This window comes from Hyperolius riggenbachi, chromosome 3 (assembly GCF_040937935.1).
Source record: "Hyperolius riggenbachi isolate aHypRig1 chromosome 3, aHypRig1.pri, whole genome shotgun sequence".
Taxonomy (NCBI): domain Eukaryota; kingdom Metazoa; phylum Chordata; class Amphibia; order Anura; family Hyperoliidae; genus Hyperolius; species Hyperolius riggenbachi.
Genome location: NC_090648.1, coordinates 311,845,796 through 311,871,026, shown reverse-complemented (window position 1 = coordinate 311,871,026; position 25,231 = coordinate 311,845,796). Strand labels below are relative to the sequence as shown.

Below are 25,231 nucleotides of genomic sequence, written 5' to 3'. Positions count from 1 at the left end.
TGTACATCTGTGCTTGATGCATTGTGGTAAATGAAGCACACTTAAAACTTGCTTTCTAACTGGAAGCTGTTACTTTGCCTTGCTTAAATTAAGCATTAATTTACCACAAAAATCTGCATATTCACTGAAGCTGATTTAGTATTTATAAATGACAGAAGAAGTTGCCAACAGAAATCACTTCAGTTGTAGCTGCTATAGGGACTTTTTCCTTTAAGGATTCCTCCACTTTAGTGCTATACATACAATTAGATATTTAATAAGCTTATTTTCAGTTCAGGTTTGCTTTAAAGAAATGTTATTACAGAAAAGCATTTAGAAACATGTGCTCTTTATTTTTTAGTTCCTCAGTGAGCCACAGCTGGTTCTCTTAATGTACTATGTTTCCTTGCCTCTTTGAGACACTGTCATTTCACAGGTATCTTATCAGCTGCCTCACTTACCTCCCTCATAGATCAACAGACATAAGACTGTTATTTTAATTCAAAAATAACATTTATTGGATGCTCCACAGTGCAACACATTTTGCAGGCTACAATCCCGCTTCATCAGGCAAATAATGGAGAAAACTATTAGGAGTCTGTATCGCAGCCAAGCCCCTCTGTCTTTTTGTTTTTCTTCTATCTACAGAGAGCGACTTTTTAAATATGAGTGGGGTCAGGTTCTAATTCTCCCCACCTGCTTTGATAGTGGTTGCCTGTATGGTAACCCACGTTTGTGAGTATATTTCCTATTGTTCTCACAATATTCCACGTGATCTACGGTACATAAATACTACTCTATATTGGGCTCCCAGTCTCTCTTTTTAATTTTTAAATTTCCCCATTGCAGCACAAAAACTATGTGTAAAACCAGCTTGAGGGAAGGAACACACTAGGCAGAATCGCATATGCATTTTCCATAGCACATAGTGGAAAATGCATATGCGATTCTGCCTAGTGTGTTCCTACTCTTAAAGGTATAAATTAAAAATGCTATTACTACTCAATGCCCAACCCAATTACACATTATTGAGTTCTCCTGGCTCAGACATGTACTGCAGGTGTAAGTGGCATCATTCAACTTACCTAGAAAATCAGAGCTCACTGCAGACTAAACCCCAAAGGTATTTTTAATAATATTTATTCTAAGAAAAAACAGTTTAAGTATCAATGACATATCGAGTGTAATTTTTTACAAAGGTGGAGGTATGGTTCTCTTTTCACACATGAATATAACTGGGTTACAACCGATAAAATACACTGATCTTGATTTATTAAGAGAGATGCAAAGATAACTGGAGAACGGATGAAGTAATTTATGGAAGCCTGACCAACCTCTGTCAACTGGAAAGACTGATCACAAGCTTGAAAAACCTTTTTTCAATCATTACCATTTTTGTCTGCACTAGTGATGAGCAAATATGAACATTTTCAATTCAAGAGAAGTTTCATTAAATCACACCTGAACTGAGAGGGATATATTTATTTCCTTTTAAACAGTGCAGGTTGCCAGGCTGACCTGCTGACCATTTGTCTCTTATATATATATATATATATATATATATATATATATATATATATATATATATATATATAATATAACACCATTAGCCATAGACCCTGAACAAACATGAAGAAGATCAGGTGTTTCTGGCTGGATTAGTCCCATGCTTATTTCAGGTGGGTGATTCAGCATGGAAGAGCGGCAGGACTGGCAGGCAACTGGTATTGTTTAAAATGAAATAAATATGGCAGCCTTCATATCCCTCTCAGTCCGGGTGTACTTCAAATTTTTGATATTTTTGCAAATATTAGGTTTTTGTTTTTTAATACAAGTAGTCCCCAGTTAACGAACGAGATAGGGACTATAGGTTCCTTCTTAACCAGTTAACCTGAATCTGTTCTTAAGTCTCATCACTGTGCCATCTCTGTCCCCTGTATCTCCTCTGTGCCCCCCTGTGCCTCCAGTGTCCCCCTCTGTGTCACCTCTGTACCGGCATATACAAGTTTATAAGCCATTTTTTCTTTGAATTTTTTAAAATCTATTTTCTCAAAAACTACAAGTCCAATTTGAAAAATGTTTTTGACTTCCCATGGAAATACAGAATCCATGTTGTTCGTATCTGCGGGTCTTTCGTAAGTCGGGCATTCGTAAGTCGGGGACTTCCTGTATACTGGATTTCACGGCATACATTAAGTCAATGGTGCATGACATCTGTATTCGTATGATATTTGTTTTCACAATATATATGATTTTCATGGTGAACTCAGTTTTTTAGATTTTGCAGGCCCCCTCCAACCCCCCTCCCTCTTTCCTTTATATCAAAAACATAGCCACAGATATTTCCTGACTGTAAGATCATGCCACTTTAAAGCGGACCTGAACTCAGAATTTCCTCTCTGCTCTAAAAGATACGCAACAGCATAATAATCATTAAAAAAAAGAAAACATTTCTTTGTTACAGCTGATACAAATCCTGAAATAAATCTGCAGTGTTTCTACTTCCTGCTTTTATGGAAGCAGACATATTGTTAACATCCTGTGCTTTTAAATGAGCTTATCAGGTCAGGTGACACAGATGAGAGATCAAATTACAACTTGTGATTAGACACAAATGAGGGGAAAGCAGCCATATTGTTAACATCCTGTGTTTACCAATTAGCTGTTCTGTCATGGCAGAGGAGATTGCTGAGCTGTCCTGTACAAGAATTCATGTCCACTTTTGTCCTCTCTCTGATGTTTATTGGCCACATTAAATCCAGGTATAAACTAGCCACAACACAATCCAACTATAGTGGTTCTTTGGAGCAGAAGATGTGCATCTTTATTCCTGAAGAGGAGAGAGGGTAGATCTACATATTTAGGAAGATACAACTGCAAATGACTAAATAGCTTGTTTGGCCTGAAGCAGCACAATTTAACAACAACAAGCTCTTGGCTGCTGCTGCTGCTTGGCTTAGTATCGTAAAGAATGCAAAAGGCAGAACAGAGACTGAACTCTCTGGTAAGATTGCAGTCCATGGTCTCTGAAGTCTGTGGTACAGGAAGTAGCTGAAAAATGTGAAATATTTGGCTCCAGCTAATCAAGACACTTATACATAGATAAAAACACCAGTACAGAAGGCAAGTAAAACATTTGAGTTGAAATTTAATGATCACTGTAAACAAGGTATATAAGTCAATAACAGTCAACACAGGTAACACAAGGCAGCTTTCCAATGCTTGCAAAAATAACAAAGAAACAAAATTATTGGTCAGTAGACAATAGTTTTATTTCTTGCAGTAATAATATAGGCTATAAAGTTCTCAGATAAAATAATTCACATAATTTACAAATACACTGTATTTAAAATAGGAGAGGAGGCACAGCAAATAGTACAACCCACGGTATATAGCAAATGCATATCCACTGATTAAAGTACATTGTGCTCTGTTTAAATATACAGTTGGAAAGTCACAACTGCTAATAGAACAAGACCATATCTCCATATAAAAGAGTCACTGTTTCTGAAAACAGATTAGAAAAACAAAACAAAAAACAAAACAAAAAAACAAAAACAAAAAAAAAATGATTTAATGAAAAAAAAAATAACAAACTAAATATTTTACTGGTAACACTAGCAGCAATAATCTTATGTGGGCAAGAAACAGATTCACCACATAATAAGTAATAGCACTTAACAGTCCATTTACAAGACACACAGTTTGCAAACATTTATTTGTTATACACTGAATAATTGTTAGATACCCACTGTGTCTGGAGTACATACATTCTTTGTGGCAGATAATAGTACTTCAGAAGTATATTCATTTGGTTACATATGTAACATCCATTTACATCTTCCACACCGTCCATTGCCTTTCGCAGAAATTGGCAGTGCAGCTACATTCAGTGACACATGACAGTCCAGTTGCTTGTGTCAAACATTCCATTAAGTCCATCAGGTCTTCCCATCTCCCCACTTGAAAATCTTTTCAATGGAGCCTATTTTACTCCATCAAGAAACTGCTGGTCGGTAATTCAGTTAATTACCTAAAATGATCACTATTAAATTATCTTCCGGATATTCACTGGACGGTTTCTGCAGACAGCCGACTCTCATAAAGGCTTAGAGCATGGTGCACAAACTGATACTGTTCACTTGTTTGTACCATTCCTCCTCTGTTCAAAGAGAAAAAAAAAATGAAAGTCAATTCATATTTTGACAACTATAGGCCAAAACCTTTAACCACTTGCCGACCGCACACTCATACCGTGCGGCGGCTAAGTGGTAGCTGGAGGACTAGGGACGCACATCTGCGCCGCCAGATGCCTCCCTAATTAATCAGGAAAGGCCGTTTCCTGTTAGATCACGGAGCGGGTCTCCGTGAATAGCCTGCTGATCGCGGCTCGCAGACTACATGTAAACGCAGGAGACATTTGTCTCCTTTGTTTACATTGAACGCCGCTGCTGCTACAGCAGCGCCGTAAGGCAGATCGGTGATCCCCGGCCAATCAGCGGCCGGGGATCGCCGCCATGTGACAGATGACAACCTGTCACAGGCTGCACAGGACGGATAGCGTCCTGTGCAGCCCCGATCACCAGGGGTGAGAGGGAGGAGAGGGAGGGGGGAATTTCGCTGTGGAGGGGGGCTTTGAGGTGCCCCCCCCCCAACACCGAGGCAGGCAGGAGCGATCAGACCCCCCCTGCACATCATCCCCATAGGGGGGAAAAAAGGGGGGCGATCTGATCGCTCTGCCTGCAACCTGATCTGTGCTGGGGGCTGCAGAGCCCACCCAGCACAGATCATAAAAAAACATGCCGGTCCTTAAGGGGGAGGGGGGGGTAAAGGCTGAGTCCTCAAGTGGTTAAGAGACACCTGAAATGAGAGGGATATGAAGGCTGCCATATCAATTTCCCCTTAAACAAACAACACCAGTTGCCTGGGATCCACCTGTTCTTTCAGTTGCATCGGTAGTGTCTTTTTTTTTTTTTTTTTCAGCTTTTTTTTTTTCCTTTTTTTTTTTTTTTTTTTCATCGGTAGTGTCTTGATCACACACCCAGGGCCGGGCCGAGGCATAGGCTGGAGAGGCTCCAGCCTCAGGGCGCAGTGTAGGAGGGGGCGCACAATTCATTCAGCTGTCATTCCTAATTGTGTTTGAAGCAGAACGAAATAAGAAAAGGGGATACATAGCAGTGACTGCAAGCCAGATAACTAGATATTAAGGTGTTGGGGAGGTTGTGGGCCCTGTGGCGCCTCTTAGTCTAATAGCAATCAGTGTGTGACGGCTGGGGTGGCAGGGATGGAGGGGCGCACTTTGGTGTCTCAGCCTTGGGTGCTGGAGGACCTTGTCCCGCCTCTGCACACACCTGAAAGAAGCATGCAGCAAATCCAGCCAGACAGTCAAACATCTGATCTGCATGCTTGATCAGGTTGTATGGATAAAAGCATTAGAGGTAGAGGATCAGCAAGACAGCCGGCCAGTTTGCATTGTTTAAAAGGAAATATATATGCCCCCCTCCCTATCCCATTCACTTCAGCTGTCCTTTAAAAGATTTTGAGGGGGTCTTGACCCTTGGCACACTTGAGTAATAGGATATGTTTGGACATGACATCATAATGTAACATCTAACATGCAATGCATACTAAGTGAGGAGGCAGAGATAAGAGTTGTACCTACAGATGAAGATCTAACCCCCTACCCCCCCCCCCCCCCCTTCCAAAAGAAAACCTTGTTGCCGTTTTCTGTATTTCTCATTTCATATGTCATATAATGCAGTAAAATAAATGATAGAATACTATTCACAATGCATCAAAATAATAAAATACAAATATTATAATAGTAGAAGTACTTTTCCCTAAAAACGCACTTTATCTTGAAAGTTTGATGAAGGCATAACTATTCAGAATTTGGCCACAACAATTGTGGTCTGAGCCAAATACCGGCCATAACAAAAAAGTACATGAAACCAGGTTACAGGCAGTAGGCACTATACTCATGTGCCACACTATCCTAACTCCTATTTTGCTGGGCCACAAGCAAGCATCCCTGCGCCTCATGCCACAGTAGTGTCACCTATCAAGACACATAATTGTAAAAACTGGAATGGAAAAAAAAACCTTCAAATAGTGATGAAAGAGGAACTGTAACCAAGTATTGAACTGTAACCAATCAGTAGCTGATATCCCCTTTCCCACAAGAAATCTTTACCTTTTCTCAAACTAATCATCAGGGGGCTCTGTATGGCTGATATTGTGGTGAAACCTATCCCACAGTCTGATGTCAGCACCTAGGTACTGACATCAAACTGTCGGAGCCTTGTTGCATTGTGGGAAATAACAGCTGTTTCCAACTGTCAGAAAAGCAGCATCTCCTTCCACAGACATCACCTGACAGCAGTACAGATGTCACCATGTGATAAATGTCAGATTGTAAATCAGGGAGAGGAAAGATTTTACAATGGGCAAACACTGACTAAATCATTTATAAACAGTGATGCTCAAATCCGAACTTTGGGTGAATCCGGATAATTGCTATCCGGATTTCACCCAGATACCTGTGCGGGGTGGGCCAAGCTCACCTGTCTGATGTCTTCTTCGTCCGTCCCTCGGCACCTCCCACGATGCAGTCCAAGCGGTGGTCACATGATTTGAAGGAGGGTTGAAGGAGGAAGTGTTTGTACTCACGTGACGCACGTGGAACGCATCGTAGGAGGCGCCGAGGTATGGACGAAGAAGACGTCAGAGAGGTTAGATTGACCCCCCGCCCGGCCCGCACAAGTATCTGGGTGATATCCAGATAGCAACTTAGCAACTATCCGGATTGACCCAAAGTTCGGATTTGAGCATCACTGTTTATAAATAAATTTTGTAAAAAAATAAGCACTTTTTTCAGTATGTTATTTTCACTGCAGTTCCTCTTTAAGCAAGCAAAACAGGCAAATTCCAATGGCATACAAATATATATTACTAATAATAGACAAATATCAATGACATGCAGGTAATACAAATGATAGGTAGATATCATTGACATGCAGGTCAATAGATAAACAAGGCTCTCTGTTTTTATTTCAATGAGCTAAACATAAAACATAGAATTTTTGGACTTCACAGCTCTGGCTATACTTTACCAGAGAAGGTTGAAGTAAGCTGTTTGTTTATTTGTTGTGCATGTTTCACACATACATTTTGTTCAAACATTCGAAACACCACCAATAATCAGGTCCCCAGTGAAGACAAACAAAAAATTAGAAGAACATATTTACCAAGTAAGCTGAAAGGTCACTCTCTATTAGTGTTGGTGTTCAAATTCAGGATCCTGCCTGCATTTGGCAACCTGAATTATGTGGAACACTTCACTTCAGCACTCAAAGCAGTGGACTCATGGGGACTTCACTCACTTGGGGTTCATGCTGCGCTTCACATGTCTCTGATGCTTCCCCTTCTGGCTTGGAAGGAGGATGCATTGGAGTCACTTGAAGTGGGATGTGGATCACAACCCCATGACCCTGTCCACTAGCTTGAGTGCTGAACTGCAGCGTTTGGCATAATTTGGGTTTCTGAATGCAGGATCCCAAATTCAAACCTCATCATAGCCGTAGTTAAAGGGATTCTGTGGAGGGGTTAAATAAACAAAAACCGACACTTCCCTGGGGCTTCTATCAGCCCCCTGCAGCTGTAATGTCCCGCACGTCCACCTCCGACGCTCTGTTCCCCGCCGCCAGTCCCGTTGTAATATTTTTCTAACAAGACGAATAATGCTTGCTCCCGCGCGCGTCATCTGGAGCTTACTGCGCAGGCGCAGTACGAGTTTTCTTGTACTGTGCCTGCGCAGTAAGCTCCCGATGACACGCACGGCCGCGCCTAATTAGATGCCTGATTACACCGGGAATGGAGAATCGTAGGAGGACGGCGCGGGACATGACAGCTGCAGGGGGCCGATAGAAGCCCCAGGGAAGTGTCGGTTTTTGTTTATTTAACCACTCCACAGAACCCCTTTAAGAAAAACAACAAATAAAACAATATTTGCCAGGCTGCCTTCTAGTGTCTGACATAGAGACACCTGGCCATGAACACAGTGAGCAACAATATAGTTCCCTGACCTGATACACATCACAAATTGCTGAAAGTAACTCTGGCTCTTTATTAACCTCTGGAGCACTTGCTAACTCCACATAACCCAATGAGTATCATGCATTTTGTAGATTAGTGCAGATTTTGTGCAGATTCTGCTCATCCCTAGGAGCATTGGCTTCCCAATCTAGGAATTATGAAATGCTATGCCTCCTCGCTTTGAGTAAGCAGATTTTGTTTCTCCTCTTAAATTATATTATTTATTTATATAGTGGCATCATCTTTTGTACATACATACTGTATGTACCAATACACACTGTACATAGTTGCTTTGTGATTTGTAAACATCACCAATACTAGTATAGCAAAGTCCCTGTTATCCGGAACTCAGGCAACCGGAAGTCTCAATTAACTGGCATGTCTGATTAGGAAATACGAGGCTCAGCTTTTGGAGGTTTTTGGAGCAGCAGGAACTAATCACCGACATCCAGGTGACGTTTTCTACGCATTCTGCAGGTCCCAGCAGCTTTCCGGCATCCATGCACAACTGAGGACATGGCCATCCGCTGAGGACACTGAGAAGCCGATGAGAGCTGCAGAATGCTTAGATGATGGCGCCTGGATGTCAGTGAGAAGTTCCTGATGCTCCTGGTGGTTAGGTTTGTGCTATTTAATGCCTGTTCAAGTAACCAGAAAGCACATATATCAGACAATTCATGCTCCGGATACTGGGGGTCTTGCTGTACATGTTTAGTAGACACATTATAACAGAGACAAGAAACACTAGGGGGATATTTATCAAGAGTGTCTGAGACAAAATATTGGTACGATTTTAGAAATCAGTGCAGAACTGTCTCAGACATCTTAAAGCAGTTATCAGGGGAAAAATGAATAAAATAAGTGCTACTTACCGGGGATTTCCTCCAGCTCCAAGCTCCCAGAATGTCCCTCGCCACAGCTCTCCCCGCAGCCGTTCGCCGCAGCCTGCTCCCGGTCCCCGGCAATGACGTCAGGCCGACCTCCAGGTCGGCCTGTACTGCGCCTGCGCGAGCGGTGCTGTCAATCACCGCCACGTGGGCCGGAGCAGACTGCGCAGGCTCTGCTCCGGCCCACGTGGCGGTGATTGACAGCGCCGCTCGCACAGGCGCAGTACAGACCGACCTGGAGGTCGGCCTGACGTCATCGCCGGGGACCGGGAGTGAGCTGAGGCGAACGGCTGCGGAGAGAGCTGCGGCAAGGGACATGCTGGGAGCTTGTAAGTAGCACTTATTTTATTAATTTTCCCTGATAACTCCTTTAAGAAATAACTAGTGCAGTTTCCTTCTAAAACTGTTGTAAAATAGGAGGAGTTAGTAAGGTCTCTCAGACAAAGCAGTGTGTGAGGGGAATTTCCATTGCTGATGCTACCAATACATCTGCTGTATTGCATCGATACCCAGAACTGGAAGGGTTAAGCACAGAACAGCTTCACTTGACACCTGGGCAGTAAGGGGGTGGAGCATTTCACAAATCATATCTAGCCTGCACTGCTCCACTATCTGTAGAACTGCTACTAAGCACTTCTTAATCTGCAGTAGTTTAGGAAAAGATTTGCACCTTTCTTAACAGTAGTGCAGTTCGAGAAATTCACACTAAACTGTCACTATTAAGTAGGATTTAAGAATCTTCTTATTATCATTCAGAACAGTTCGCCTGCTGGTTAGAGCTGTTCAAGAAGAAAAAAATGTCGGTAATGCTTTGATAAATCTGACCCTAGGTGTATGTGGTGGCGGTGGTGGTGGAGGGGGCGGTGGTGGTGGAGGGGGCGGGGGGGGGGGGTGGCAGGTTGGGTCCTATACTGAAGATCTGTAAAATAGCAGGATATTGCAAAGCAATTCCTTTATTTGTTTGTTTATAGAAAATGTAATGATTAAAACTATACCCTTAGAAAAATCTAACTAGCAATGTGAAAATCACTGCTTACTTTTATGACTATCTTTCATGTTAATTATCACTCATTAAAGTCTGGTCTTTCATCCTCAAAATTCCTCATGTATACAAATGTTTTACACAGATATTGCTTTAAAGTACACGCAGTAGCGTAGAAATAGGGGGTGCAGAGGTTGCGACCACACTGGGGCCCTTGGGCCAGAGGAGCCCACCAGGGGCTCTCCTTTATACATCTTCCTAGCTTTTTATTGGTGCTATGCTGATCATGAACACCTCTATATGTGCACTCAATAGAGGTAATCCTTAACAAGCTATTTCCTTATTCTGATTACACCTCTCTGACACTGCAGCTGTCCTTGGTAGATTTTGGCGCTCTGTATCAATAGAGTGCTTGGGGCCCCATGTACAATTTGCACCGGAGCCACAAGCTCCTTAGCTACTCCACTGAGTACATGTGATCATTCATACCAAATGAGTGATCTGCTATGAAATTCCATAGTGGTACTATAAATGATAAGGCTCTGAATCAGTAAATAGGCTCATCTTGGTGGCCCATCTGTCAGTTACACCATCTGCCAGATATCCCTTATAGATTGTGTCTTTGCTGTTCAAGTTCTACCGCAATGGTATATCTTTGCAATTTCTGTGTACATTTATTTGTCCAGTGCTGCAAAATATCATGGTATTTCCCCATCCATTCATCTTTGTTGCCTGTACAATTTAGAGGAAAGCAGTGAAAAAGCATTCTTAAAAGTAATTTTTTGGGTGGCAGAATTCACCCACAGTGGTGGAATCCTAATTTCTATTGTAAACAGAATAATAAAGAGGCTGTTTAATGCACAGATCAATGCATTTCTTAGGTCTCCTGTGAGTTTAGCATGCCAAACCGTATGTAAAAATAACCTTTCCTGTGTAAATGCTGCTGGGAGAAATGACTTGTGGTTGCAGAAATGTGTCCTTTGACTACTGCTTGGACAGGATATACAGCAGCCTGCTTGGGAAATGACAGGAAAAACTGCACAGTGTATGTGTGAACTTATGGTCACAAAGGGTGCGAAGGATCTGAACACATGCATCACATAAAAGAACGACAATCAGGCTATATTTGGAATTACATTACAGCCTTCCAAAGTGACGCTATGATTAAGGGCGTATAGCGCCAGAAACATGTCAGCATGTGGCGATGGTTTTAGCTTAATATATGTTTTTGATTAAATAAACCATTTTTGATTCCACCGACATTGTGCGGATTCCACCTTCTACAGCTTCCAAAGTGAAGCATGCAAATCTTGCAATGCAGGTAAATGAATGTGGGGTGATACATTAACCGATCATCAAAGCAACAATACAGTGGCATGTTTTTTTTTTTAACACTGTTATAACAATAAATATTAAAATACAAGTTTTACTTTATCTTGTCCAAAAGAATAATACAGTCCCACATACAGGTAAAATGTTCTTTCTAAAAACATGATCATGATTGATGCAAAAAATATCTCAGTATCTCCACATAAAGCCTTTACTTGGTGATACTGAGATATTTTTAGCATCATGATCATTTTTTTTTTCAAAGAAAATTTCATAGGGGTCTGTATTATACTTCTGAGCAAGATGAAGACGATTGTTATTTTGTATCGTTATTGTATTAATATGGGATGGACCATAGATGTTTTTTTAGTTGTATCCTTGCTTCATATTAGAGTGATATAATGTAAAACTTTTTATAAATATATTGGAAAGCCGTTCATAAGCTGTCTCCTCCATACATTTGATCTCGAATTTCAGGATATCATTCTATACCCATTCTTCACTTTGCACATGAAGCCTTCCTAGATTCCACTGTGTTCACCTCCTCTCATATACAGGACTTCTCACAAGCTTCAGCCCTCCTTTGGAACTCATTTCCACATTCTGTCTGCCATGCTTTGATCTTTCAGACCTCAAAGTAGTCCCATAAAATGCACCTCTTTAGGTAAGCAAGCAATAGAGTTGGGCCGAACGGTTCGCCGGCGAACGTGGTTCGCGCGAACTTATGTGGTTCGTGGCGAACGTTTTGCGGAAGTTCGGTTCGCCCCATAATGCACCTGAGGGTCAACTTTGACCCTCTACATCACAGTCAGCAGGCCCAGTGTAGCCAATTAGGCTACACTAGCCCCTGGAGCCCCACCCCCCCTTATATAAGGCAGGCAGCGGCGGCCATTACGGCCACTCGTGTGCCTGCATTAGAGAGAGTAGGGCGAGCTGCTGTCTGTCTCTAGGGAAAGATTAGTTAGGCTTAGCTTTTCCTGGCTGCATACCTGTTCTGTTCAGTGAGCCCTCAGCCCACTGCATACCTGTACTGTGATCCTGCCACTGCATACCTGTTCAGTGATCCTGCCACTGCATACCTGTTCAGTGATCCTGCCAGTGCATACCTGTTCAGTGATCCTGCCACTGCATACCTGTTCAGTGATCCTGCCAGTGCATACCTGTTCAGTGATCCTGCCACTGCATACCTGTTCAGTGATCCTGCCAGTGCATACCTGTTCAGTGATCCTGCCACTGTATACCTGTTCTGTGAACCCGCCACTGTATACCTGTTCTGTTCAGTGGACCCGCCACTGTATACCTGTTTAGTGAACACGCCACTGCATACCTGTTGTGTTCAGTGAACCTGCCACTGCATACCTGTTCTGTGAACCCGCCACTGTATACCTGTTCTGTTCAGTGGACCCGCCACTGTATACCTGTTCTGTGAACCCGCCACTGTATACCTGTTCTATTCAGTGGACCCGCCACTGTATACCTGTTTAGTGAACACGCCACTGCATACCTGTTGTGTTCAGTGAACCTGCCACTGCATACCTGTTGTGTTCAGTGAACCTGCCACTGCATACCTGTTCTGTGAACCCGCCACTGTATACCTGTTCTGTTCAGTGGACCCGCCACTGTATACCTGTTCAGTGAACCCGCCACTGTATACCTGTTCTGTTCAGTGGACCCGCCACTGTATACCTGTTTAGTGAACACGCCACTGCATACCTGTTGTGTTCAGTGAACCTGCCACTGCATACCTGTTGTGTTCAGTGAACTTGCCACTGCATACCTGTTCTGTGAACCCGCCACTGTATACCTGTTCTGTTCAGTGGACCCGCCACTGTATACCTGTTTAGTGAACACGCCACTGCATACCTGTTGTGTTCAGTGAACCTGCCACTGCATACCTGTTCTGTGAACCCGCCACTGTATACCTGTTCTGTTCAGTGAACCCGCCACTGTATACCTGTACTGTTCAGTGAACCCACCGCATCAGTGCGCATACCTGTGCAGTTAAGTGAACCCACCTACCTACGTGAGTGCACGCAGTGTGATATACCACTCCGTGCATACCCGATATGGACAAAACAGGTAGAGGAAGAGGTAGTGCCAGAGGCAGAGGAAGGCCACCTGGCAGGTCTGCGCGAGGTCGTGTAAATGTAATTTCGTGTGGACCTGGCCCACAGTACAGTGCTCGGAAGAAGGCACGTCCCATCACGTCCCAAGATTGTCAGGACGTGGTTGAGTATTTAGCGACACAGAACACCTCATCTTGCTCAGCCACCAGCGCTACTACTAGCACCACTTCCGCTGCATTTGACACTTCGCAAGAATTATTTAGTGGTGGTGAAATCACTGATGCACAGCCATTGTTGTTACAGCCAGATGAATTTTCACCAGCTCATATGTCTGCGTTACGCGGCAACACTATGGATGTAACGTGTAAGGAGGATGAAGGACCTACACGTTTGGATTTTTCTGAGGCAAGCGAAGCTGGGCAGGATGATTACAATGATGACGATGATAGGGATCCTCTGTATGTTCCCAATAGAGGAGATGAAGAGGGGGACAGTTCAGAGGGGGAGTCAGAGAGTAGTAGGAGGAGAGAAGTTGCTGAAAGAAGCTGGGGCAGCTCTTCATCAGAAACAGCTGGTGGCAGTGTCCGGCACCATGTATCGCCACCTATGTACAGCCAGCCAACTTGCCCTTCAGCATCAGCTGCTGAGGTCCCCATAGTGCCCACATCCCAGGGTGGCTCAGCGGTGTGGAAATTTTTTTATGTGTGTGCCTCAGATCGGACCAAAGCCATCTGTTCGCTCTGCCAACAAAAATTGAGCCGTGGAAAGGCCAACACTCACGTAGGGACAAGTGCCTTACGAAGGCACCTGCAGAAAAGGCACAAACAGCAATGGGATGGCCACCTGAGCAAAAGCAGCAGCAGCACACAAAAGAAAAGTCACCCTCCTTCTCCTCTTCCTCCTTCAGGTGCATCATCTGCTTATGCCGCTTTCTCCCTTGCACCTTCACAGGCACCCTCCTCCACTCCGCCTCTGCCCTTGAGCGGTTCCTGCTCCTCTGCCCACAGCAGCAGTCAGGTGTCCGTGAAGGAAATGTTTGAGCGGAAGGAGCCACTTTTGGCCAGTCACCCCCTTGCCCGGCGTCTGACAGCTGGCGTGGCGGAACTGTTAGCTCGCCAGCTGTTACCATACCGGCTGGTGGACTCTGAGGCCTTCCGTAAATTTGTGGCCATCGGAACACCGCAGTGGAAGATGCCAGAACGCACTTATTTTTCGAGAAAGGCCATACCCCAACTGCACCGTGAAGTTGAGAGGCAAGTGGTGTCATCTCTTGCGAAGAGCGTTGGGTCAAGGGTACACCTGACCACGGATGCCTGGTCTGCCAAGCACGGGCAGGGCCGCTACATTACCTACACAGCCCATTGGGTGAACCTGGTGGTGAACCATGGCAAGCAGGGCGCAGCGGACCAAATTGTGACACCTCCACGGCTTGCAGGCAGGCCTCCTGCCACCTCCTCTCCTCCTGCTACATGCTCTTCGCTGTCCTCCTCCTCCTTGGCTGAGTGGCAGTTCTCCTCTCCAGCTACACAGCCCCAGCTCCGCAGGGCCTATGCTGCATGCCAGGTACGACGGTGTCACGCCATCTTAGACATGGCTTGTCTCAAAGCGGAGAGTCACACTGGAGCAGCTCTCCTGGCTGCTCTTAAGAAACAGGTGGATGAGTGGCTGACCCCGCACCACCTGGAGATAGGCAACGTGGTGTGCGACAACGGCAGCAATCTGCTTGCCGCTTTGCATATGGGGAAGCTGACACACATACCCTGCATGGCACATGTCATGAATCTAGTTGTTCAAAGATTTGTGGCAAAGTACCCTGGCTTAGCGGATGTCCTGAAGCAGGCCAGGAAGTTCTGTGGGCATTTGAGGCGGTCTTACACAGCCATGGCATGATTTGCAGAAATTCAGCGGAAAAACAACATGCCGGTGAGACGCCTCATTTGCGATAGCCCCACTCGCTGGAATTCGACCCTGCTCATGTTCTCCCGCCTGCTAGAACAGAAGAAAGCCGTCACCCAGTACCTCTACAACTGGAGTAGAACAAAACAGTCTGGGAAGATGGGGATGTTCTGGCCCGACAACTGGACACTGATGAAAAATGCATGCAGGCTCATGCGGCCGTTTGAGGAGGTGACCAACCTGGTGAGCCGCAGTGAGGGCACCATCAGCGACTTAATTCCCTACGCTTACTTCTTGGAGCGTGCTGTGCGTAGAGTGGCGGATGAAGCTGCGAATGAGCGTGACCAGGAACCGTTACGGCAGGAACAGGCATGGGACCAATTTTCATCAGACCCAGCTGTTTCCTCAACACCTGCGACAGCACAGAGGGGGGAGGAGGAGGAAGAAGAGAGGTCGTGTGCAGAAGACGAGTCAGACTCAGAGGATGATGAGCAAGGTGTTTCTTTGGGGGAGGAGGAGGAGGAGGGGACAGCGGCAGGAGAACCACCGCAGCAGGCGTCGCAGGGGGCTTGTGCTGCTCAACCTTCCCGTGGTATTGTTCGCGGCTGGGGGGAGGAGGTTGACTTACGTGACGTCACTGAGGAAGAGCAAGAGGAGATGGAGGGTACTGGATCCGACTTTGTGCAGATGTCGTCTTTTATGCTGTCCTGCCTGTTGAGGGACCCCCGTATAAAAAACCTCAAGGGGAATGAGCTGTACTGGGTGGCCACACTACTAGACCCTCAGTACAGGCACAAAGTGGCGGACCTGTTACCAACTCACCGGAAGGTGGAAAGGATGCAGCACATGCAGAATCAGCTGTCAACTATGCTTTACAATGCCTTTAAGGGTGATGTGACAGCAGAACGCCAGCAAGGTACCACTGCCACTAATCCTCCTCCCGTGTCCACGCAGTCAAAGACAGGACGCTCCAGCGATCTCATGGTGATGTCGGACATGCGGACGTTCTTTAGTCCAACGCCTCGCCGTAGCCCTTCCGGATCCACCCTCCACCAACGCCTCGACCGGCAGGTAGCCGACTACCTGGCCTTAAGTGTGGATGTAGACACTGCTGTGAACAGCGATGAGGAACCCTTGAACTACTGGGTGCGCAGGCTTGACCTGTGGCCAGAGCTGTCCCAATTTGCCATCCAACTTCTCTCCTGCCCTGCCGCAAGCGTCCTCTCAGAAAGGACCTTCAGCGCAGCTGGAGGCATTGTCACAGAGAAGAGAAGTCGCCTAAGTCACAAAAGTGTTAAGTACCTCACCTTTATCAAAATGAATGAGGCATGGATCCCGGAGGGCTGCTGCCCGCCCCAAGACTAAGTCAGTCCCCGCACACACAGCATCTCTGCCTGCACGCCGTGTGACTGGCTGCCTGGCCTGCCCCAAGAAGACTAAGTCGCTCCCAGTCCCTCCACACAGCATGTCTGCCTGCAGGCCGCTTCACTACCTTCTCCGCCACCACCAACAGGGTCCGGGACTCCAGGCGGATTGCTGAATTTTTTAGGCCGCTGCTAGCAGCGGCCGCTGTAATAATTTTTCGGGTGCGTGTACATGACTGCCTAATTTTTCTGGCTGCACTGCGGGCAGCTGCAACAACAAAAGAAAAGGCATGTACATGCGCCCATTCCCCTTCGTGATCATTACCTTGCCGTGGTGAAGGGGCTTGCGTATCACAATGAAGCAATGACCGGCACCTAGATGAGTGTCTCGGGGGGCACACAAAAGATAATAAGGTCGTTGCTTCATTGTGGTCAGACCAAATTTGATCAGCTGGACAGTCACTGTTCTGTCATTCAGCTACATCAGCCAGGCCGGCGACCATATGGGCTGTAAAGCCACCAAAACCTGCACTCTCGCCATGGTGCGCACCAGTCCAGCACGGCCGTCACTACACAAACAGCTGTTTGCGGTGCGTTACACGGTGAGTTTGGTGTGTCAGTGTGAAGCAGTACCTTAATTACACTACCTGATTGATGTATACACATGCAAGATGTTTTAAAGCACTTTAGGCCTGTCATTTAGCATTCAATGTGATTTCTGCCCTTAAAACGCTGCTTTGCGTCAAATCCAGATTTTTCCCGGGGACTTTTGGCATCTATCCCACTCCGCCATGCCCCCCTCCAGGTGTTAGACTCCTTGAAACATCTTTTCCATCACTTTTGTGGCCAGCATAATTTTTTTTTTCAAAGTTTGCATCCCCATTGAAGTCTATTGCGGTTCGCGAACTTTAACGCGAACCGAACGTTCCGCGAAAGTTCGCGAACCCGGTTCGCGAACCTAAAATCAGAGGTTCGGCCCAACTCTAGCAAGCAATCTGTCACAATCACCTTCAGACACATGCCCACATCTGCACCACTTGGCAAAAGATGTGGTGTCTCTTCCACTATCTCCTTCATCACCTGATCTTGTGACTTTACCCCACTTCCCTTTAGATTATAAGCCTATAATGACATGGTCCTACTTCCAGTGAGTTGTGTCTTTACTGAATCAATTGTTTTAAATGAAAATACACCAGTATTGCTGGATGTTTTCATACCATGCACATCATACATAAGTAGTTTTGTAGTCTTGTAGTACATGTTGGTATTTTACATTGATGACAATGAGGCACCTAATTAAGCTAGTGACGTGTCTTGACTGCCAATAAGCGGATGCAGAGTTGTCCTGCCAGTGGTAAAATTACCTATTTACAACACTTGCTGGAAAGGATAATGGTGGGGAGTTAAACATTGTATTGGGTACTTTTAACGATGAAACAGTTGGAACAATTTAGGTACATTTGCCTTATTCCTCTTGTCCTGGGTACCTGTAGGAAAAAAAACCTGTGACAGTATTCACCTTTTCTGCTGCTTTCTGGGTCTACTGCCACTCAGGATTTGCAGCAACTGAAGCAACTGACTGTGAAAAAAAGCTTCTGATCTTTCAACCACAAGAGAAAGCTCTTCTGCTGAAAAAGATACTGTTCAGCATTCTGAATAATAGAAAATGAGTTACTCTACTGACAGAGGTACTCCCTCTAGTGGTCAGTGGTTCAGAAACTGATTTTTATAATTAAAATTGTCAGCCCTTAGATGACCCAGGAAGCACTCAAAATGGTATCACCATTGTTTTCATTTCTTGCAGGTTCCTGGGGGAAATATGAATATGTTAAATATTAAAAAATAAAAAGTATACCTATCCTTTCAGATTTGATTCATTTCTGGGGGCCTCTGTGTTTTGCAGCCATTAAAGGGTTCCACTTTTAGAATGAAGAGACACACTCATTGAATTTACAAATTGCTACAGGGAGAAACTTGGGTTTTGAATCCCATCGCTGGGCCATAATGGTGTCCTCTCTCCTAGTTTTTGCCTTGTGGATCAGATCTCTATGGACTTCATAATCTTAATAGTGTAACTATAAATGGCAGGCCCTTTGCCACAATATAACATCTTCAAACTGCAACATTGTTAATATACATACCTCCCAACTTTTTGAGATAAGAAAAAAAGAGGGACACTTAAGCCATGCCCCTGACATACCCCTAATCACCCCTGGACACACTCCTAGTCATGCATACTATACACATTTTAAAATAAAAATGTTTTGTTTTTTTAAAATAATTCAAACCACACTGATCCTTTCTATTCTGGCTGATTTTCCTTTATATTAACATTTGAAAAGAAAAAACATTGATATAAAGAATGGGAATAAAGTTTAGAGTCAATAAACACATCTTTCAGTAGATAAAATACACATATTTACATAGATCTGTACATGAGTCCTGAAACAGAGACAAATGAGGAAATAAGAGGGACAGAGAGACTGGGTTCCCAAAGAGGGACTGTCCTTCCCAAAGAGGGACAGTTGGGATCTATGAATATATTATAACATAAAATTGTTCATATTTATATTCATAACACTCATAATAAGATTATTTTACACGTTACTATACTTCTGTGTAGAATAATAATACAACCATGTCATAACATGAAGACATGGAAGGGTAGTACACTGCATTCTGATGGCATAGCTGGCATCATCAACCTTCAACAATTAACTTAAACCCTCCATGTGTCTAAAATTAAGCTTTATGCCTAACTACTACTTGTCTGTGCTTTGCAGAATATCATCTGCTACAAAGTCACAGGTTACATTCTTCTGCATCCAGGCTGCCTATTGTTTGTTTACATATCCTTACCTGTTCATTCGTAGCTTGCAGACAATGCTTAACACATCAACAACGCCTTCATCTTTCAGCTGACGGCAACCAATAGATGTGGCAATGAAGCAGCCTGTTCTTCCGATTCCCGCACTGAAATAACAGAAATATCAATTAACTAAACATACAATTTGATATGTCCTTGCAGCACGTATTTATCTGTTGGCCTCAGTTTCCCGCTGCTGTGCTCTCCTCTATCTGTTGGCCTCAGTTTCCCGCTGCTGTGCTCTCCTCTATCTGTTGGCCTCAGTTTCCCGCTGCTGTGCTCTCATCTATCTGTTGGCCTCAGTTTCCCGCTGCTGTGCTCTCATCTATCTGTTGGCCTAGGTTTCCCGCTGTTGTGCTCTCATCTATCTGTTGGCCTAGGTTTCCCGCTGTTGTGCTCTCATCTATCTGTTGGCCTAGGTTTCCCGCTGCTGTGCTCTCCTCTATCTGTTGGCCTCAGTTTTCCGCTGCTGTGCTCTCCTCTATCTGTTGGCCTCGGTTTCCCGCTGCTGTGCTCTCCTCTATCTGTTGGCCTCAGTTTCCCGCTGCTGTGCTCTCATCTATCTGTTGGCCTAGGTTTCCCGCTGTTGTGCTCTCATCTATCTGTTGGCCTAGGTTTCCCGCTGTTGTGCTCTCATCTATCTGTTGGCCTAGGTTTCCCGCTGTTGTGCTCTCATCTATCTGTTGGCCTAGGTTTCCCGCTGTTGTGCTCTCATCTATCTGTTGGCCTAGGTTTCCCGCTGTTGTGCTCTCATCTATCTGTTGGCCTAGGTTTCCCGCTGCTGTGCTCTCCTCTATCTGTTGGCCTCAGTTTCCCGCTGCTGTGCTCTCATCTATCTGTTGGCCTAGGTTTCTCGCTGCTGTGCTCTCCTCTATCTGTTGGCCTCAGGTTCCCGCTGCTGTGCCCTCCTCTATTTGTTGGCCTCAGGTTCCCACTGCTCTGAGCATAATTGCTTTTGCTACAGTGACTGTTTCTTCTGTGTATTTCAAAGATGAATAAAGTGCATTACAGCCTTTAAAGAATACATTATTTCAATTGATAATAACCCTGTATTATTGCATGTCTTCTTTCTTTTATTAAAGGACACCCGAGGTGAAAATAAACTAATGAAATAAACAATAAGATCTATTTTCTTTCTTCTAAAAATGACTTTTTAAGATATTTCACAGTTTTATTTTATGTTTAAATCTACTTTTTAAGTTTGAACTGTTTTATTGTTTTTGCTCAACGACACATTCATTGAAGTATGCCACAGCTAAAATCTATGAACTATTGATCCCTTTTATCTCTTTCCTGCTCATTTTCTGCTAAGAAAGTGTTTAATAGTTGACATTTCTTATCAGTGAGGGTCACACTGTTGTCATTTCCTGTCTGAGTCAGGACTGAGTCAGCCACTTACATAACTGATATTTAACTCTTGCAGGCAGAGAAGGAAAAAAAAGGAACACAGCATAGTTATTTGTGTGCTAGGCACTGTGCATACCCATGTCTAGCTCATCATGTCACATGTTACCGCGGGTATCCTTTAAAGAAGCAGGGATTTCCTTCTTCTTCTATAGCATGGTATATACTGGCTCTGAGGCTGCTGGGAGCAGCACCATGGGTAACAGGAAATTTGGGTGCCCATGAGCCGTTGAAGCTTTGGTGCCGCCTTAGGCACCTACTGTGTATAAATAGCGGCTATGGGTGGAAATTTGACTGTCCACAGCGCCCGATAAATAGTAGGCGACAGGGCTGCCCACAATACAAAATGCGGCTACAAATAGCGGGAGCTTGCTTTCTCCTAAGTTTCTTCCAAGAAGATCATTTTTTCATATTTTTCTGTTTAAAATAACTTTTCAGCACTCTGGAATTGAAAAGATACCAGAAAGTAGGCAAAAAAGTACTGTCAAAATTATCTTTCACACTGGCGTGGTGTGGTGCGGTAATTTTACCGCAGCCCAATGAAAGTCTATGTTCATACCACGATACGACGGAAGTGACATTTTTCGCCGCATCCCCAATGCAAGGACAGATCTACGTTATTGTGCGGTTCTGCGGTGACCTGCGGCAGAATTAAAGTCATGTAAGTCAATGGCGACGCAGTTTTTTTTTTAAACTCACAGGGTGGTGTTGCAGCACGCATGCTCGGAAGCGTATTTTTACAATTTCCGTTTTTCTGAAACAGGAAGTAAGCGCAAGCGAGTGTCACTTCCTGTTTGGCTGTTCTCCAGAAGGGGATTACCGAGTGTTAACGCGGTAATCCCTGAAGGCCTGTTTTTGACGGTACGGTGCCGCCAGGCCGCAACGCACCACTGCCACCAATACCCAGTGTGAAGCCGGCCTCAGTATTTTCTTGAAGCTTGAAGGGCATTTTATTGATAGGGCTCATATGCAATTACATTAAGGTTTTCTCCTTGGTGATATTTTCCAACCTTCTCTATATAACATATTTTAAACCACAAGCAAGCAAGAAAATTGTCAAAATAACGTTGACAGTACTTTATCCACCTACCTTTTGATACTTTTTCAATTGCAAAGTACTGAAAAGGTATTTAAAAGAGATGAAGTATGATCTCCTAGGAGAAAACTCAGGAGAAAAAGTGAATTGAATCAGGGCCAATGTGTCATCAATAATCTGGCACCGCTATTAGCTGCCTGACTCCATCCAAAGCTAAAATCAAAAAAAGACAACTGGCAAAAAAATTGTTTTGGAGGACGTCTTATTAAACAAAGAAATACTTCTCGTAGAATAATATAACCTTGTTGTACACATTCATATGGTTTTGTACATAAAAAAGAACCATTATATAAGAAAGCACATGCTGCTCTCTTTTTCCCAGAAAGACTTTGCTCTGGCCACCCCATACTTCCTTAGCACATTCCAATCAGCCTCCTGCACAGGAAGCAGGCCTTGTGAAGGAAAACATTTTACGTGTGTAGTCAGGATATGGCATTCGGTGTGTGTACACTATGAAACACACATGTGACATTTGAAGGCAATCATAAGTCATACACATGTATTCCTTTAGGAATTATTCATCTTTTTTCATGGTGGCCAACCATGGTGATCATGTCCACCTTGCTCAGTTACTGACACACTGACAAAATTTGTTTTGCATGTGTGTCTATTTCAATTCAGCATGCTATTTAGGTTTTATGAACTTATGCGTAGTATTAGTTTGCGATGTTTTATTTTACGTACACTTTTACATCTCTTTGTTCTGTTTCTGAATAAAGTTACAACCTATAATACCTTCTACAACACCAGGAAACAGTACAATGCAGTGTGTCTATAGCAGGCATGGGCAATCTTGGCCCTCCAGCTGTTAGGGAACTACAAGTCCCACAATGCATTTGCCTTTATGATTCATCACTGTGGCTGTAAGACTCCTGCAATGCATTGTGGGACTTGTAGTTCCTTAACAGCTGGAGGGCCAAGGTTGCCCTTGCCTGGTCTACAGGCTGGCCTCCTGTAGACAGGTGACTGGGTGTAGTTGCCTGCCATCCTGAAGGTAGCCATATACCGTACAATGTTCTTGCCCAATAAGTTATTTGACTAGATAAAACATCTAATCGATCGGAAATAAAAAAGTAGATTTCAAGATTTGTGATATAATATGATTGATAAATCACATCTTTCGATCAATATTAAGGGCTAAAATCTATTGAAAGATCGATCTGGGATCTTGATCTTTAGTCAGTAGTAAAATAATTGATTGCTATACTGATCATTATATCAATTGTAATATCGAGCAAATGACAATGAAAAAAAAAATTGAATGATTTAATGCTTAACACCTGCACATTAAAGTCAAGTCTTTTGCTACCTTACTGCACATGTACACTGAGGAACCTGAAGAAGTACGGTGAAGGGGGATGGGGTAACTGGAAGAGGCCCAAGGTAAGTAAAAAATCGACTTTTTGTAACACTGTGTTCAGGCATACTATAAAGTACACCTTAAGCCAAAAATTACTTTTTAAATTAAGCCCATGGTGAGTTAAATAACTTACTGCTGAAACTGCTCCTGCGACTCATTTTCTTCATGGTCCTCCCAACCCTGACCTCTAAGGCTCCCTGCACACTGCAAATCCAATTTGCGATTCCGATTTGCAATTCCAATTTTCCCCGGATTATCAAAAGAAAAAACGCAGAAAAAAACGCAGCTTGCAGTACCGATTAATAATCGGAAATCTAAATTGTATGTGAAAATTGATTAAAATTCGCAAATCAGAATCGCATGTAGTGCGCAAGAGGCCTATGGCAAATATTATCCAGGAAGCACCTATGGCCCTGCACAAGCACTTTTGAATAGGGGATTTGTGAGTTTAAAACCACACATGCCCAGTAAAGGGAAGCGCTTGTGCATGAAAGAAAGAAGATGTGCACAAGCATTTTCTTTTGCACGTTGTAAGTCACAGATGTACAGTTTAGAATCTCTTGTTCATTGCCCTGTGAATTTCCAGAAGGTTGTGGAGCAGAAACTTCTAGGAGTGGGTAACAGAAGGAATGAGCACAAGGAGGATGGTCAGTAGTAAGTGCTCTGACCCACCAGCTTTTCAAACTTAAAGTTTTTACATACTTAAGGTGTGATTTAATATGCTCATAGGCAAATGCAGGGGGGATTACAGCTGCCCAGAATCCCCCCTCAGAGCAGGTCCTGGACAGTGTCTGGGGACAGGCATAAGTTGAAACACCAGAATATCTGCACGTATCCTGCATCTCACAGCATTGCCCCTTTTCTTTCCCTGCTACAGTTGACTTTGGATGGAGCAGGAATGTGTACATAGCATGGAGCAGCTCTGGGGAACTTTACAGAGCTCAAAGCCAGGTATGAGCACAGCCATGTGCCCCTGCTGGGTGAATGCTTCACTTTCCCTTCATTAACAATGTCGGCTGTCCTTATTATTATCTGTTTTCACTGCTCCTGATCAATCCCGTTGTCAGTAGGTCAGTTGGATGGGAAATTGCATTATGTGTACCTAGCATGATGTCCTACCATATTATTATACTGTATTGTGCGTGGCTGAGGGAGACCTTTCAGGAATCCCCCTCTTGAAAATCCCTGCTGCTTCAGCTGTGACCCCTGCATAGTGCTATGTCCAGATTTTTTTTTTAAATACATACATATACTGTATATATATATATGTGTGTGTGTGTGTGTGTGTGTGTGTGTGTGTGTGTGTGTGTGTGTGTGTGTGTGTGTGTGTGTGTGTGTGTGTGTGTGTGTGTGTGTGTGTGTGTGTGTGTGTGTGTGTGTGTGTGTGTGTGTGTGTATAAAAAGCAAAATCAGATAAGTGCACAAAGCATAAAATTGCAGTAACTATTTGGTCGGTAGATGAGTACAGTCACTGCTGATGCTATGACGATGCAAAAGACAGGAGAGATTACTGACTAAGCATTACCTGCAGTGCACTACCACGGGTCCTCTACCAGTGAATGATTTCCTATCATCTTCCACATCTAGCATTAGTTGAAGCAGAGGCTGCGCACTGTCTGGGGTCTTGTGATCAGGCCACGAGGTGTACCAGTAATGCTTAACAGTGCGGGACTGACTTCCTTGCTGTAAGAAAAAGAAATGGTTGCTATTATTAACACTCAATCAGGGGCGTAACTAGAAATCACTGAGCCCCCCTACAAAAGAATTCCATAAAGCACAGTGTGCTAAGATTAGCTCTGTGGTTCTCCCTCTGACAGGTGTCACGATAGGCGTCTGCCTTGTTTGCCTATGCTTTTGCCTATGCCTAAAAATAGCCCTGCTGCCATAATGAACAGCCTGTTCTATTAC

General features: G+C 44.2%; 1 protein-coding gene across 1 annotated transcript in view; it reads right to left on the bottom strand.

The window, feature by feature from the left end:
- Positions 1–3,150: 3,150 nt before the first annotated feature.
- PTPRR (protein tyrosine phosphatase receptor type R) overlaps positions 3,151–25,231 on the bottom strand; it is a 192,455-nt gene continuing 170,374 nt past the window's right edge. The window contains exons 12-14 of the mRNA XM_068272751.1: positions 24,849–25,006; positions 19,457–19,570; positions 3,151–4,141 (exon numbers count right to left, since the gene is read on the bottom strand). Coding sequence (XP_068128852.1) covers positions 4,048–4,141; positions 19,457–19,570; positions 24,849–25,006 — 366 coding nt within the window. The 3' untranslated portion in view covers positions 3,151–4,047. The remainder of the gene's footprint in view (positions 4,142–19,456; positions 19,571–24,848; positions 25,007–25,231) is intronic.